This window comes from Armigeres subalbatus, chromosome 3, assembly GCF_024139115.2.
Source record: "Armigeres subalbatus isolate Guangzhou_Male chromosome 3, GZ_Asu_2, whole genome shotgun sequence".
In the NCBI taxonomy this organism is placed as follows: Eukaryota; Metazoa; Arthropoda; class Insecta; order Diptera; family Culicidae; genus Armigeres; species Armigeres subalbatus.
In genome coordinates, this window is record NC_085141.1 from 393,680,443 (window position 1) to 393,695,337 (window position 14,895).

At 41.5% G+C, this 14,895-nt stretch overlaps 1 protein-coding gene across 1 annotated transcript in view; it reads right to left on the minus strand.

The window, feature by feature from the left end:
* Window positions 1-7,666: 7,666 nt before the first annotated feature.
* Window positions 7,667-14,895, minus strand: part of LOC134223948 (T-related protein) — a 49,706-nt gene continuing 42,477 nt past the window's right edge. The window contains exons 4-6 of the mRNA XM_062703173.1: window positions 8,567-9,442; window positions 8,328-8,509; window positions 7,667-8,267 (exon numbers count right to left, since the gene is read on the minus strand). Of these exons, the coding sequence (XP_062559157.1) occupies window positions 7,913-8,267; window positions 8,328-8,509; window positions 8,567-9,442 (1,413 nt within the window). The 3' untranslated portion in view covers window positions 7,667-7,912. The remainder of the gene's footprint in view (window positions 8,268-8,327; window positions 8,510-8,566; window positions 9,443-14,895) is intronic.

The following is a 14,895-nucleotide window of genomic DNA, read 5'->3' on the forward strand; positions in this document are numbered from 1 at the left end:
ACAGCTGTTCCATCTCCTCGCACTCCGCTTCTTCCAGGCGGCGTTTCTTCTCCTGAAAAAGGCGGGTCTGCTGTCTCCGCTTCCGTCTATAACGTTCCACGTTCTGCCTGGTACCTTGCTGCAGTGCGACCACCCGCGCTGCGTCCTTCTCCTCCAGAATCTGTCTGCACTCTTCGTCGAACCTAGAGTCCTATAAGAAGAGTAACGTCATGTGCCACGTTTGACAGGTCTCCTGCTCGTTTGGAACGCGCATTTGTATGGAACTGACAGACGATTCTGTTCCAATTCTGACACTTGACGACACTGTTATTATAGTCACTGTAGTCGAACCAATCGTTCCGTCCACTTCGTCCCATATACCCGACGTTGTTCTCCGCTGCGTCGTTAATGGTTGCTTTGACTGTATTCCAGCAGTCCTCAAGAGGGGCCCCATCGAGCTCACCCTCTTCCGGCAACGCTGCTCGAGATGCTGCGCGTATGCAGTGGCGACATCAGGTTGCTTCAGTCGCTCTAGGTCGTACCGCGGCGGTCGTCCTTACCGAACATTGTTGATGACGGATAGTTTTGGGCGCAGTTTAACCATCACCAGATAGTGGTCTGAGTCGATGTTAGCGCCACGATATGACCTGACATCGATAATGTCGGAGAAGTGACGTCCATCAATCAGAACGTGGTCAATTATGATTCTGTCTGCAGTGGTGATCTCCAGGTGTACCGATACGGGAGGCTGTGTTGGAAGTAGGTGCTGCGAATGGCCATATTCTTGGAGGCGGCGAAATGAATTAGTCGTAGACCGTTTTCGTTCATCAGCCGGTGAGCGCTGAACTTTCCAATAGTCGGTCTAAACTCCTCCTCTTGGCCAACCTGAGCGCTCAAATCTGCTATGATGATTTTGACGTCGTGGCATGAGCAGCTGTCGTACTCACGTTCCAGCTGCGCATAGAATGCGTCCTTATCATCATCAGTGCTTCCGGAGTGTGGGCTATGGACGTTGATTATGCTGAAGTTGAAGAACCGGCCTTTGATCCTCAACCTGCACATTCTTTCATTGATCGGCCACCACCCGATCACGCTCCTTTGCATATCGCCCATCACTATGAAAGCTGTTCCCAGCTCGTGTGTGTTGCCGCAGCTCTGGTAGATGGTATGATTACCTCTAAACGTTCGCACTATTGATCCATTCCAACAAACCTCCTGCAGCGCTACGATGCCGAATCCACGGTCCTTGAGCACATCGGCGAGTATGCGTGTGCTCCCGATGAAGTTGAGAGATTTGCAGTTCCACGAACCGAGTTTCCAATCGCTAGTCCCTTTTCGTCGCAGTGGTCTTCGCCGATGGTTCCGGTCCGTACTCTCTTGTTGATTGTTCGTTGCGTGAGTTTTTTTTTGCTGACATGCAGGGCCTGACACCAAACCTTCTAAATTTCCGGAGGACCATTCCTCCTTATTTCCGGTGGACCATGGTGCACAGTTTCACTCGGACGATGATCAGCCGCTCCTAACATGGAGAACAGACGCTGTTGTGAGCCGATCCTGACATGGAGAACAGACGCTCAATAAGATTTGCATCTCCGGAGAGGAGCAAACCCCCTCTTCCCTGTCAGCATACGACCATAGTTCCCACCGGGGTTGGTTACCCGATCTTCCCTAAGGTTGCTCGTATCCCGGTCAGCACCGCGGGGAGGTAGGGATAGGAGTTGCTGGGTAAGAGGCTAAGGACCGCGAGATGGGGTCTATATTCCTTCAGGTACGCGAAGTACCAATGGTACGCTTTACCCAGCATTTGCCATGCCATCATCTTTATTATGTTGTTTTTAAATCTTCTTAGTAATGAAGTTCAACACCGCTTAGTTTTGGATTGCATTTGGGTAAGATTTGGAAAGATTTTTGGAAGAAATTGTCATTGTATTTAACAAACAAACGAAGGCCATTGGCTTCGTAAATTTGTTGTACTCTAATCAACCAACGAAAGTATGAATCACGTTTTATCTTTCGCGACTCACGGTTTGTGAACCCACACTCTGAATCATTGTTCTAGTATTAAAACCATGATGTTGAGTCAAGTTTGTTTTGGTGTGTAGTTTTCAATTTAGTTAACCGGTTGCGTTCGTTTCATTTAAATAACCTAGGATAAAAACAAGCATTGCATCCTATGCTGGAAGATTTTTTTTGTGTGTTTTTAATGAAAGAAGAAGGGAAATGTGGGGTTTGAGTAAAGTGCCTTCAGCGTGTGTTAATAGATTCACACATCAGTGTGTCAATCGGCGAGCAGCAAGCCATGATTTTCCTTTTCTAGTCAGACCTTCGCGGCGTGCACACGCATACACGTAGAGTCGCTGTCATAACTTCGTTCCGGCTATTTAGGGCCACACAGTGAATTCAAACCAATTTTTGTTGGACCTTTGAATAAATTTTCGTTGACAATTCCAATAAACTTGTGCTAGCAAATCGAATGAATTTTCGTTGAAAGGAATTCGAAAACAGTTACGTTGGAAATTCGAAAAAATGTAGAATTAATTTCTATTGGAAATTCCAATAAATTTCCGTTGGAAATTTGAAAGACATTTCGTAATAAATTCGAAAAAAAATCCTTTGTAGATTCGAAAGAAGATTTGGAAAGAATTTCCAATTGAAATTCGCATAAATATCCATTGAAAATTTGAAAAGAATTTATGGTGGATATTCAAATAAAATTTCTTTAAACATTGAATTTTTTTTGCCTTTCTCGTACAACTAAGTTGTACCGAAAGGCTATCATTTCACTCTGAGAACGATTTTTTTTATAGAAGCCTCTGAGACCCATAGCATTATATACCAATCGACTCAGCCCGACCAGCTGAACACATGTCTGTCGTCCGTGTGTATGTATGTGTGTGTGTGTGTGTTTTTTTTTTTTCCTAAACAATGGAGGGGGAATCTGCTCAACAGACATCCTGGGTTGGCCAGGAAGTGCTGGGTTAGGGGCCACCTCCAATGAGGGAGGCAGGACTGCATCCCCGACCAGCTAAACCGTTTCCATTGCCGCCAAGCCCATCGTCCCTTCGGTACAACCAGAAAGTAATGCTTCAAAGGGGGGCCAGTATGTGTGTGTATGTGTGTGTGTGTGTGTGTGTATGTGTATGTGTTTATGTGTGTGCACAAAAGCTATAAACAACTTTTCGTAAAGTAATCCTTAACCGATTTTCTTGCAACAAATTTCATTCGACAGGAGACAAAGTCTTGTTGATTACTATTGAATTTTATAGCGATCGATCATTGCGTTTCAAAGTTATGAAGAAAATGGTACATTGGACCATATAAACCCCATGTAAAGTTGGTGTCTTAAATAAATGCCAGAAAGGCACTACCAACGCTAGATGGATTAATCTGGGATTTCTGTTGTAAAATGAGGTTAGATTTCGGTCGACTTCTATTATTTCTTCATTGAGACTCCACCGTCTCGTTTCGATTCGTTTTCGTCTCCGACCCTACGTAGGCTGTGGCCGACCCAGCCCCACTTCCGATCCCGAATTTCTGCTGCTATCAGCCTCTGGTGACAACCGCGATTCAAATGAATTCCCTTTGGATATTGAAATGAATTTCTGTTGGAAATGCGAATTAATTTCTGTTCAAAATATGAATTAATTTCCGTTTGAAATGAGAATGAATTTCTTTTGGAAACTCGAATGAATTTCTGTTAGAAATTTGGAATTCCAAACAAATTTCCGTTAGAAACTTGATTGAATTTTCGTTGGAGTTGGAATGAATTTTCGTTTGAAATTGAAATGAATTTCCGTTGGATATTCGAATGAATTTGTGTTGGAAATTTGAATGAATTCCTGCACAAAATTCGAAAGAATTTTTGTTGGAAACTCGAATGAATTTGTGTTAGAAATAAAGAAATACTCATTCGAATTCCCAACGGAAATTCTTTGCAATTTACAACTTATCTGTTCAAAATTTGAATTATTTTGCGTTGGAAATTCGAATAAATTTGAGTGGAAACTCGGATGAATTTCTGTTAGAAATTTGGAATTCCAAACGAATTTCCCTCAGAAATTCGAATGAATTTTCGTTGGAATTTCGAATAAATTTATTTTGAAAATTGAAATGAATTTCCGTTGGAAATTTGAATGAATTCCTGCTCAACATTCGAAATATTTTTTGTTGGAAACTCGAATGAGTTTCTGTTTGAAATTCGAATTAATTTCCGATTCAATACCAAATGATTTTTGTTGGAAGCTCAAATCAATTTTTGTTGAAATTCCGAATGAATTTCTGTTTTTTTTTTCGTTGGAAACTTGAATGTAAATCAATTTCGTAGAATTCTTTCCTTGAAGAAGGCTCGAAATAGAGTCGAAACGTCGGGAAAAATCTAAAACATTCGCCGTTAGAAGTAGCTCCTATGTACATTTGTTAGAAATCCAAATTTATTTCAGGTTGGAAATTTGAATGTATTTCCGAATGGAATTTTGAATGAATATTGACATTTGATATTCGATGGAATATCCGTTAGAAACGCGAATCAACTAAAGTTGCAAAATGGAATTAATTTCTGTCAAAAGTTCGAAAGGATTTCCGTTGGATACGAAAGAGTTTCCGTTGAAAGTACAACTGAAGTGCTTTGAAAATAGATTCTCTCTTTGCTTCCATTCTCTTTCGATTATTACAGATCTATAATAAAGTTTTCTTCAGATTTCTTGGATAGACTGATTTAGCACAAGCCGTTTCAAGTTTGCATGCAAATTAGTAAGGGGAAATTTATTTTCTCATTATACTGTTAATGACGCTTCCCCATCAAGCGCATGTTAAAAGAAAACCTACATAGCTAAAAGGAATACTCAACAGCTTTCACTCAGTGAAAACCGCATCTCAATTAATCGTTTCAATAATTAGTAATCGAATTTAATCTATACCGTGGTTTTCTGGAGCTAATTGCATAACTCATGAACAGGCAACATTGCTGCTCGTGGCGCGAAAGATAGCACACATAAATTCAGGCTACTATGTTGCACTGCACATTTCAGTGATGCCCTCAAAGAAGTTTAACGATCAGGACTAAAGATTCGCAACCTGTCTTAAAATCGATTACTAATTATTGGGACGATTAATCAACATGCGGTTTTCGTTGGGTGAAAGCTGCTGAGTATCCCTTTTAGCTATGTAGGTTTTCTTTTAATCTGCGCTTAATGGGGAAACGTCATTAACTGTATAATGAAAAAATAAATTTACCCATACTAATTTGCATGCAAACTGGAAACAGCTTGTGCTAAATCAGTTTTAATCCAAATGAGCTCAAATTTTCGGAGGACACTCAAAACATGGTAAAGAATCAGATGAGCACTGTGGAGCAAAATCGATTTTTTGAACCACCCTAATAGATATCTTCAGATTATCTAAAGATTATAGTTTTGTCTAGCATTCTGAAGTGAAAATGTGGCAAAATATGCTAAACAAGCTTATTTACAAGCGAAAGTAAGCGTGAACAAGGAGAGCCTCCCTTTTGCATTTTGTTGATAATTTAAACGAATTTACATTCAACATTCAAATGAATTTCCTTTGGAAATCGAAATAAACTTCCTTTGAAATTCGAAAGAAATTTCTGCTGGAAGCTCGAACTAGTTTTCGTTGTAATTTCGAATAAATTGCTGTACTTTTTCCGAAAGAACTTCCGTTGGACATTCAAATGAAGATCCATATGAAATTGGAAGAATTTCCTTTGGACAATCGGAAGAATTTCCGTTGGAAATTCGAATGAATTTGGAAACTCGATAGATTTCAGTTTGAAATTTGAAAGGACTTACTATGAAAATTCATTTGAATTTTCAAAGTAACGGAAATTCATTCAACTTTCGAACGGAAATCTATTCGAGTTTCCAAATTTATTCGAATTTCCAACCAGTAATTCATTCAAATTTCCAACGGAAGTTCATTTGGAAAACCCACAGAAACTCATTCGGAATTACAACGAAAACAATTTCTATTCTCCAACAGAAATTCATTTGGAATTCCACCGGAAATTATTTCGAACTTCAAACGGAAATTAATTCAAAATTTTAATGGAAATTCTTTCGATTTCTAACAGAAGCTACCAAGCTACCAGAAATTTATTCCAATTCACAACAGAAGTTCATTTATAAATATCCCTCAGATCCAATTTTCATCAGAAATTCCAAACGGAAATTCTTTCAAATTTCAAACGGAAATTCTTTCGAATTTATAACCAAACTGCATTTGAATTTCCACCAGAAATTCTTTCAAATTTCCAACATTAAATCATTCGAATTTCCGGCTGAAATTCAATAGAAATTCATTAACATTCCTGCGGAATTTCATTCGATTTTCCGATGGCAACTCATTGGATTTTCTAAAGAAAACTCATTTTAATGTTCCAACGAAAGTAGATTCGAATTCCCAACGAATATTTGGTCGAATTTCAAGAGGAAATTTGTTCAAGTTTTTAACGGCAGATCATTTCTATTTCCAACAAAAAATTGTTTGTATTTCCAACGGAAACACATTGTATCCAACGAAAATCTTTTCGAACTTTAAATAGCAATTCATTCCATTTTCCAACTTTCGTTGATTCGTGTTTCTAACGGATATTCATATGATTCCAAATGTCAAAATTCATTCGAATTTCCAACCGAAAATTTATTCGAATTTCAAACAGAAATTCATTCGGGAAAACCATTCAAAGTTCCTACAAAAAACGATTCGAGCTTCGAACAGAAATTTATATGAAATCAAACGGAAATTGATTCAAATCTCAAACGTAAATTTATTCGAAATTCAAACGGAAAATCATTTGAAATTTTAACGGAAATTGCTTTCGAATTTCCTTACAAAGAAAATTTATTCGATTTAGTAGCGGCTTCTTCTTCTTCTTATTGGCATTACATCCCAACACTGGGACAGAGCCGCCTCGCAGCTTAGTGTTCATTAAGCACTTCCACAGTTATTAACTGCGAGGTTTCTAAGCCAGGTTACCATTTTTGCATTCGTATATCATGAGGCTAACACGATGATACTTTTATGCCCAGGGAAGTCGAGACAATTTCCAATCCGAAAATTGCCTAGACTGGCACCGGGAATCGAACCCAGCCACCCTCAGCATGGTCTTGCTTTGTAGCTGCGCGTCATACCGCACGGCTAAGAAGGGCCCCATTTAGTAGCGTAAATTTATTTTTATTCAATTGAAATTCACTCAAATTTCCGACGAAAATTCATTCGATTTTTCCGATGGCAATTCATTCTAATTCCATTTCCAACGGAAATTCATTCGAAATTCAAACGGAAACTCATTTGAACTTCCAACGAAAGTTGATTCGAAGCTCCAACGAATATTTGGTCTAATTTTAAGCGGAAATTCTTTCAAATTTTAAATGAACATTCCTGGGGAAAATCATTCTAGTATGCAAAGAAAATCCATTCGAACTTTTAACCGAAATTCATCCCCATTTCCAGCCTTAGTTGATTTGCGTTTCCAACGAATTTCAAATGTCAGTAGAATTAAAGGCAGATGATATAGCATTCAGCAGATAGCCCAATAGAGAAAGTAAAGAAGTAAACTGGTTATGCGCAGTTGAAGTGAAAAAGACATAAGCCAAAAATAAATATTTTCGTTTGTTGAGTAATCCGTCCCCAAATAAGAACTGGATGAGAGAAAGTCTTAGTATTTTGCATTGATTTACACAGTATTTTTATTCCTAAACAACTATGGAACAATCTGCTCTTACTTTTTATACATATCTAAACCGTAACTAATTTGCTTAAAACTTACTTTTTAATGGAAAACATTTCACTAGGTCTATTTTTCATAATTTTAAAAGAACATTTCCAAAACAGATCTCTACCTACACATTTTAAACAAGTACCCTACCGGTACATAATAGCTAGAAGAAACGGCGCGCAACGCACCGTACCATAACTTTCAGATGTGCGACGTTTGCTGCGGCGGAGTCAACGGTGTCCAAGCCCCCGTCGAGCCGCTTCGTGTCGGACTTTGCTGAATAGTGACAGCCGTGGCTGTTCCCGGAGATCCCGGCAGCGTGTTCCCACTGCCATGGTTCGGCTCCGGTGAATGGTTGTCGGAACAGTGGTGGTGATGGCTTACGGCACTCCCACTGCCCATCAGGGCACTTTCCGTCGAGCCAGCCGTCGGATGATGCCCGTGGTGGTATTGGATGGGAACTGGGGACGATGCAGCCAGGGGTTCGTGGGTCCGATGGTGGTGGGATACCGGAACCGGTGTGAGCTCCGTTATCTCCGTCGGATGGTTGTAGGTTCTGGTGAGAAAGATGTTTTTTAGTATTTTGGAAAAAAAACATTGCGCTAGTCTGTCATACCCAATTTCCCCTATCATAGGGATGTACTCCGCTGTCGGGTAGTGATAAGAGCTCTGGTAGACACTGTAGTCGCTGGCTCCATGCCAGGTCGTAGAGTAACCGATGTTGGTAATCGTTGGTGCATTCAGAACATTCCCGTACAGCTGATGGTTGGGTGAAACGGTGGGAGTAGGGTGGTAAATCTGTAAGTAGAATTAAGCTTAATATCTAGCGTGATATGGGATTGAAATTATGCGTACTTGATGCCCAGCTGGAGCGTAGATCTGCTGAGGACTCACATTCGGTTGATATACATCTATTTGAGCTGAAGGGGTGGCAGCCGAGCTGGACGTCGGAGTATATTGGCTGTTATGCGACGACAGGTGATGTGATGAGTAGGTTGGCGAAGATTGCGCATAATTGGGAGATCCGTTTGAAGGAGTGGGTGAAATGTTTGGAGCTATCGAATTGGGACTCCCCGGATTGGTGGTTTGACTAGTCCAATAGGAACCTGTGGCAGCTGTTGGTTGCGATTGCCATGGGCTCGAGTAGGAGGAAAAGACAGGCGATGAAACCGGTTCCAATGGTATGTATGGCGTTTGGGGAGAAGCGCTCCCACTAGTGCTGCGCGATCGCTGAGTCGTGTAGGGAGCCACTCGATTCGTACGAATTGTGCTGTGCTGATAACGTTCGGCATTCGGAAGAGGAGATTGAGCTGTAGCGTAAGATGGGTGGAAATTCAACCAACCGTAGGTTGAGTTTTCCCTGGAATATACCGAATCGGGACGTTCCTTTGCATCGAGGAAAGCCTTAGCAAAAGGATTATATTTGATTTTGAGTGAAGTTACTTCCTCGTTTTGATAAGCCGTTACAGCGATGAACTGTGTCTCCGGAAAAGGATAAGTGTGGACATTCCTCTGCTCTCGCTGCTCGGACACAACTTGGACTAGATGTACTCGTGGTTCGTACTTATGCAGCGAGTTTAACATAATTTGACCGTTGCCGTTGGTTTTGTTTGTTAGTTTAACCTTCGCGAACGAGATTGGCTCCTTCATCCAGTGCTGACCAAAGTTAGGAGACTCCGGATGGACGTAAACTGGGTTTGGAGGAGGGGCTTCCGCTTTTCCACCAGCAACCTGGAAAATAATTGAAACAAAAACCCTGATTAATCCACCTAGCTCTCATGCAAAAAATACTAAAAAAAATGAATGTGTGATTTTTAACGTGTTTTGTGCATAACAAATAGTGTTTTGGTCATAGTTTCTGATCCCATAGTTCGATCTGGCCTATTTTCAATAACAAATAATGGGACAGGATTTCCCGCCAGATGAAACCTGTTACGAGTAAAAAAACTTTGTTGTACGAGAAAGTCAAAAAAATATTTATAGCGACGGTTATTTGACGAACATTTTTAGCCAAATCAGGGCGTATTCACATAACAATGCAGTCGATTTTTACGCGGGGGATACGTTCCGTGTAAATCCCAAAAACCGCGTTCAAAACAATTTTATCGAAAATAATGGGTCGGCGCACTGCCGATCATAATTTCATCACGCTGACGGCTAGCTGCGATAAAAGAAACATTGTTTTTCGATAAAGTCACCAATAAACCAGATTTATGTTCAAGTATTATCGAAACGGTTTAACCCTTTCAGGCCCACGGGGTCATATATGACCCCAGCAGAAAAATGGATGTATTTAATCACACGATGGATAAAAGTGAACACTCTCTTCAGCAAAATGCTTGAAATTAATTCCACTATCAGAGAATGGGCAATCAAGGCCCAACGACAACCTAGAACGTCATGAACACGGTGAAGTTACGAAAGAGAAAATTTCAGGTGTATTGGCATTGTTTTAAAAAAAAAGGTTTTTATTCAAACGTATCCGTAGAGTTACCATTTTTCAACTTCCTTGGACCACAGAGAACAGACATGGATGCTCGAACAAAATTTCGTTAAAAACGTCTGTAAAGATTTAAATCGCACCTCAGCGCCGCCAACGCAGGCTGCCCGACATAAAAACTCAATCTCACTAAGTGATGGCGTTGGCATACACTACATAAGCAATGTAGTGCTGCCACCTAGGAGCGAGCCTTGGAGCGATTCAGAATGAACACTAGCGCTAAAAAGTAAAATACGGCAAATTTTAACCATATTTATCAGCACACTAGCACCGCGCAACGGGGGCATAACGACATACTTCAAAATGACCAGTACAAACTTTTACACAAGCACGCGAATGAAGATGAACGTCTGTTCTCTGTGCTTGGACGTCCTAGGCCATCCAAACATTCCTTTAGTTTAGGACTTGAAATCTACAGCTGCAAGAAATTCGTTTTTCAGTACTGAAGGCTTCAATATGCATTCAACTATATCCATTACCCCTCCCCGGAGGTCAAAGGATATCCTAGAATAGTTTTGAGATATTCCAGGCAATCCAAACTGTCATTGAGTTCGGGACTTGAGATCTACAACTGCTTAAAAGCTCTTTTTGGTACTCAAAACTTCAATATCCGTTCAATTATATCCATTACACCTCCCGGGAGGTCAACGGATATGGTAAGATAGTTATGAGATATTCTGGGAAATCCAAACTGTCCTTTAGTTCAGGACTTGAGATCTACAGCTACTTAGAAGCTTTTTTCGGTACTCAAAGTCTCAACATCCGTTCAATTATATTCATTGCACCTCCCAGGGGGTCAAAGGATATGGTAAGATAGTTATGATATATTCTGGGCAATCCAAACTGTCATTGAGTTCGGGACTTGAGTTCTACAGCTGCTTAGGAGCTTTATTCGATACTCAGAGCTTCAAAGTCCGTTCAATTATATCCATTGCACCTTCCGGGAGGTCAACGGATATCGTAAGATAATTCAAGTATGATAGTTATGAGATATTCTGGGCTGTCATTGAGTTCGGGACTTGAGTTCTACAGCTGCTCACAAGCTCTTTTCCAAACTCAAACCTTCAATATTCGTTCAATTATATCCATTACACCTCCCTTATGGTCAACGGGTATGGTAAGATAGTTATGAGATATTCTGGGCAATCCAAACTGTCATTGAGTTTGGGACTTGAGTTCTACAGCTGCTTAGAAGCTCTTTTCTATACTCAGAGCTTCAATATTCGTTCAATTATATCCATCACACCTCCCGGGAGGTCAACGGATATCGTAAATTGGTTTTGAGATATTCTAGACAATCCAAACTGCTTTGAGATCGGGATTTGTAATTATCACATACATATAGTAACTTTGAGAAAATTTGAAATGTTGGTGCCGATATATTGGAGCGTTGAGTGTCGGATACCCAAAGTAACCATTAGCACTATATTTTGCCTTTTCGGCATATAACCCAGGTTTTAAAAGCATCGTGAGTAGGCTGTGCGCGTGAACGGTCGTTTTTTCACCTCATGTCAAAATTTTACAATTTTTTCCACAAGTTGTGGTTTCCATTTTTTTATTGTCGTTCCGGTTCCACAAGATTCTCTCTATAGTGGCAATTTCATCAAAAAAGCTCAACGGTGGTTGGAACAAGAATTAAGCATCCGTCGAAGGAGAAGGCACTAACACCTTTATCGCCAACGACATGGTCGAGCTAGAGTGGACTACGGGAACTACTATTCGTTTGGACTTCAATTTGGAGCTAGTACTCTGGCGGTCGCAATTGTAAGGAAGAGATCAAGATATGCTCGCTGAGTTAGTGCCCCGGGCAAAGGATAAGTATGGTTCCATTCAAGGTAAGACCAATGAGCTATATGTGCTGACAAGGTAAGACCAATGAGCTATATGTGCTGCTTGTATTGATTCATACAGTGAGCCGTTTTATAGTATGATCGCTCAGGAGCTATAAATTAAATATATAAAATATATATAAAAGTCGTGACTATTCATTCTAAAAATTCAAGTATAATACAAAAATCCCCCTTGTGTTGCAACGCGAGAACGCAACTGGCATCCCGGACAATTTGTAACTTGACAATGCAATGTCAGATGGATTGCTGCCGGTCTACATCGTATGCGACACTTGAATGTCATCGTCGTGACGAGGCATGTTATGAAATAACGTGGGGCATTCCTAATTAGTTAGACTTTATATTATTATTTGAAAGTTATTGCTACTGTGCAACCTAAAGTGAAATTTAAAAGGTAGTGAATTATTATCTAACGCGTAATATGCATTTATATCAACGATCCTATATATAGTATAATACTGTTTACTCTCCCATCAGGCAATAAGCCCACTCGCAGTATATATAGTTTTCGCAGTGCTAGTTAGTTGAGACAAAGTACATCTGAAGTAAGCTGTGTAAATCATTAGATCTAGAACGATTTCTTACATCTATATCTAGTTCACAGTATCCTACAAGGCATACGTAACAGTTGGTTCTGGACTCATAAAACTAAAAAGGTCACTGAAATGTAAGTTCCCCCAAAATAAATTAAGTATACTGTCTCATACCCCTTGTATTTTTCTAGTTTTGAAACGTTTAATAAACTGCTATCAGACCTCAGAACCTTTTTCTTGTCCGGAGTCAACAATCTTCAAAAATTTCATGGCGAACTGTACACCCGAGCCAATCAAGTCTGGATGCGCTGCTTGCACCAGGCCCCACACGGCTGATGATTTCGTGTGTTGCGATAAGTGCAACAAATGGTGGCACTTTTCATGTGCTGGAGTCACAGCATCTGTAGCAAGTCGTGATTGGGTTTGTCCGCGATGTCTTCCGGACGCGAACATCGTAGAATCAGTGGCATCATCTGCAGGGTCCACAACGCCTAGCCAGCGACGCCGCCGGGAAGAACATCTTGCACTCCTAGCGGAGCAACAACAACTAGAGAGGCATCAGATGCTAAGGGAACACGAAATGCAGCGGAAACATTTTGAGCAAAAACGCCATTTGCTGTCTGTACATGAAGCTGATGAAAGTCGGAGCGTTCGCAGTCGCCGTAGTGGTAGTAACACGCGTACCGGGCAATGGGTTCGCGAGCATGCGAGCACTGGTGAACCTGTAATCGAGGATGAGGGCGCAGTGGGAGGTATTCCCCAGCAGGACGCTCAATCGTTGCAGGTGCAAGAAACCCAATCGCAGACATGGCAGGACCCGGTGGAATCGAAGCTTGTTCAGGACTTGCAAACAAAACTGAAGCAGAACCAGGAAAATTCTCGGAAGCAGATCGAAGCTCTACAAAATCAGCTAGAAAATCTGCAGATCGAACTACATAAGGTATCCGAAGGTCACAAGACTCCACTAACGGCGGGAAGAGGCACTATTCCGAAAAATTATCAAGAGTCATCGCACAATATTCCAGCAGCGAAGCAGAAATCTAACCTGAAGGAAACAGGTCTGGCCCGATCCGAAAAACGAGGTGTGAAACCAGATGCTATTGAACAACATAAAACCGGTGGTGCTTCATGTTTTGCTATTACCGGGGCAGCAGGTGTACACTATAGGCAACATCTTATGAAAACAACAGATATCACTGGACATCAGAGGTTCGAGGTGCCTCCTGCTAAAGAGCATGAGAACAACAAGAGTTTCCCGTCGAACATGAATCAGCAGTACGTGCCCAGTGTTGCCCCCTCAATGACACCAAACCTGGGAACTTCGGTCAAGATTGCACCGACTCATGAGCAGTTAGCAGCCAGACAGGTCCTTCCTCGCGACTTGCCAGTGTTCTCTGGGGACCCAGCCGACTGGCCTGTTTTCATTAGCAACTATAATTACACCTCGGAAGCTTGTGGGTATAGCGAAGGAGAAAACATGATTCGCTTACAACGCTGTCTGAGAGGTGCTGCCTGGGAGTCAGTAAGAAGCAGGCTGATTCTTCCAGCATCCGTCCCTCACGTGATAGAGTCACTGCGGAGGCGCTTCGGTCGTGCTGATTTGCTGATTGACTCATTGATCGAAAAGGTCAGAACATCACCAACCCTGAAAGCCGATAAACTTGATACATTAATCGAGTTTGGAACAACGGTCCAAGGGCTATGCGACCATATTATCGCAGCAGAAATGCTTGAACACTTGGAGAATCCGACTCTACTTAAGGATTTAGTAAATAAGCTGCCCGTGGATTATAAAATGAAATGGGCGAGTTATCGTAGACACGCCGACGAAGTCAACCTAGAAACATTCAGCCTGTTTATGGAACGGATCGTAGAAGACGCCTACAGCGTATCAACGTTTTCGCCAAATGAGCGTCCATTGAGACGGGAGAAGCAATACACCGATCGAAGTCTCATACACAATGCAGCCGAAGGAAACGCTCAGGAACGAGAACAGCAAAGCGACCCTCTATACTCAAAGAACATCATATGCTCATTCTGTCGTCAAACAGGGCATCGCACACGGGAATGTAGAGTCTTTCGGAATTTGACAGTGGATGAACGATGGAAACAGATTCACGAACATGGATTGTGCCGCACCTGTCTGTTTGGACACGGGCGTAGAACCTGCCGCAGCACAAATCGTTGCGGCGTAGATGGTTGCCAGTTCCGCCATCATCCCCTTCTACACTCACCCGCAGCTGTAGTGCAGAACAAAGAGGAAGTCGAGCATCACGTACATCAGTTCGAGTTTAGGGAACT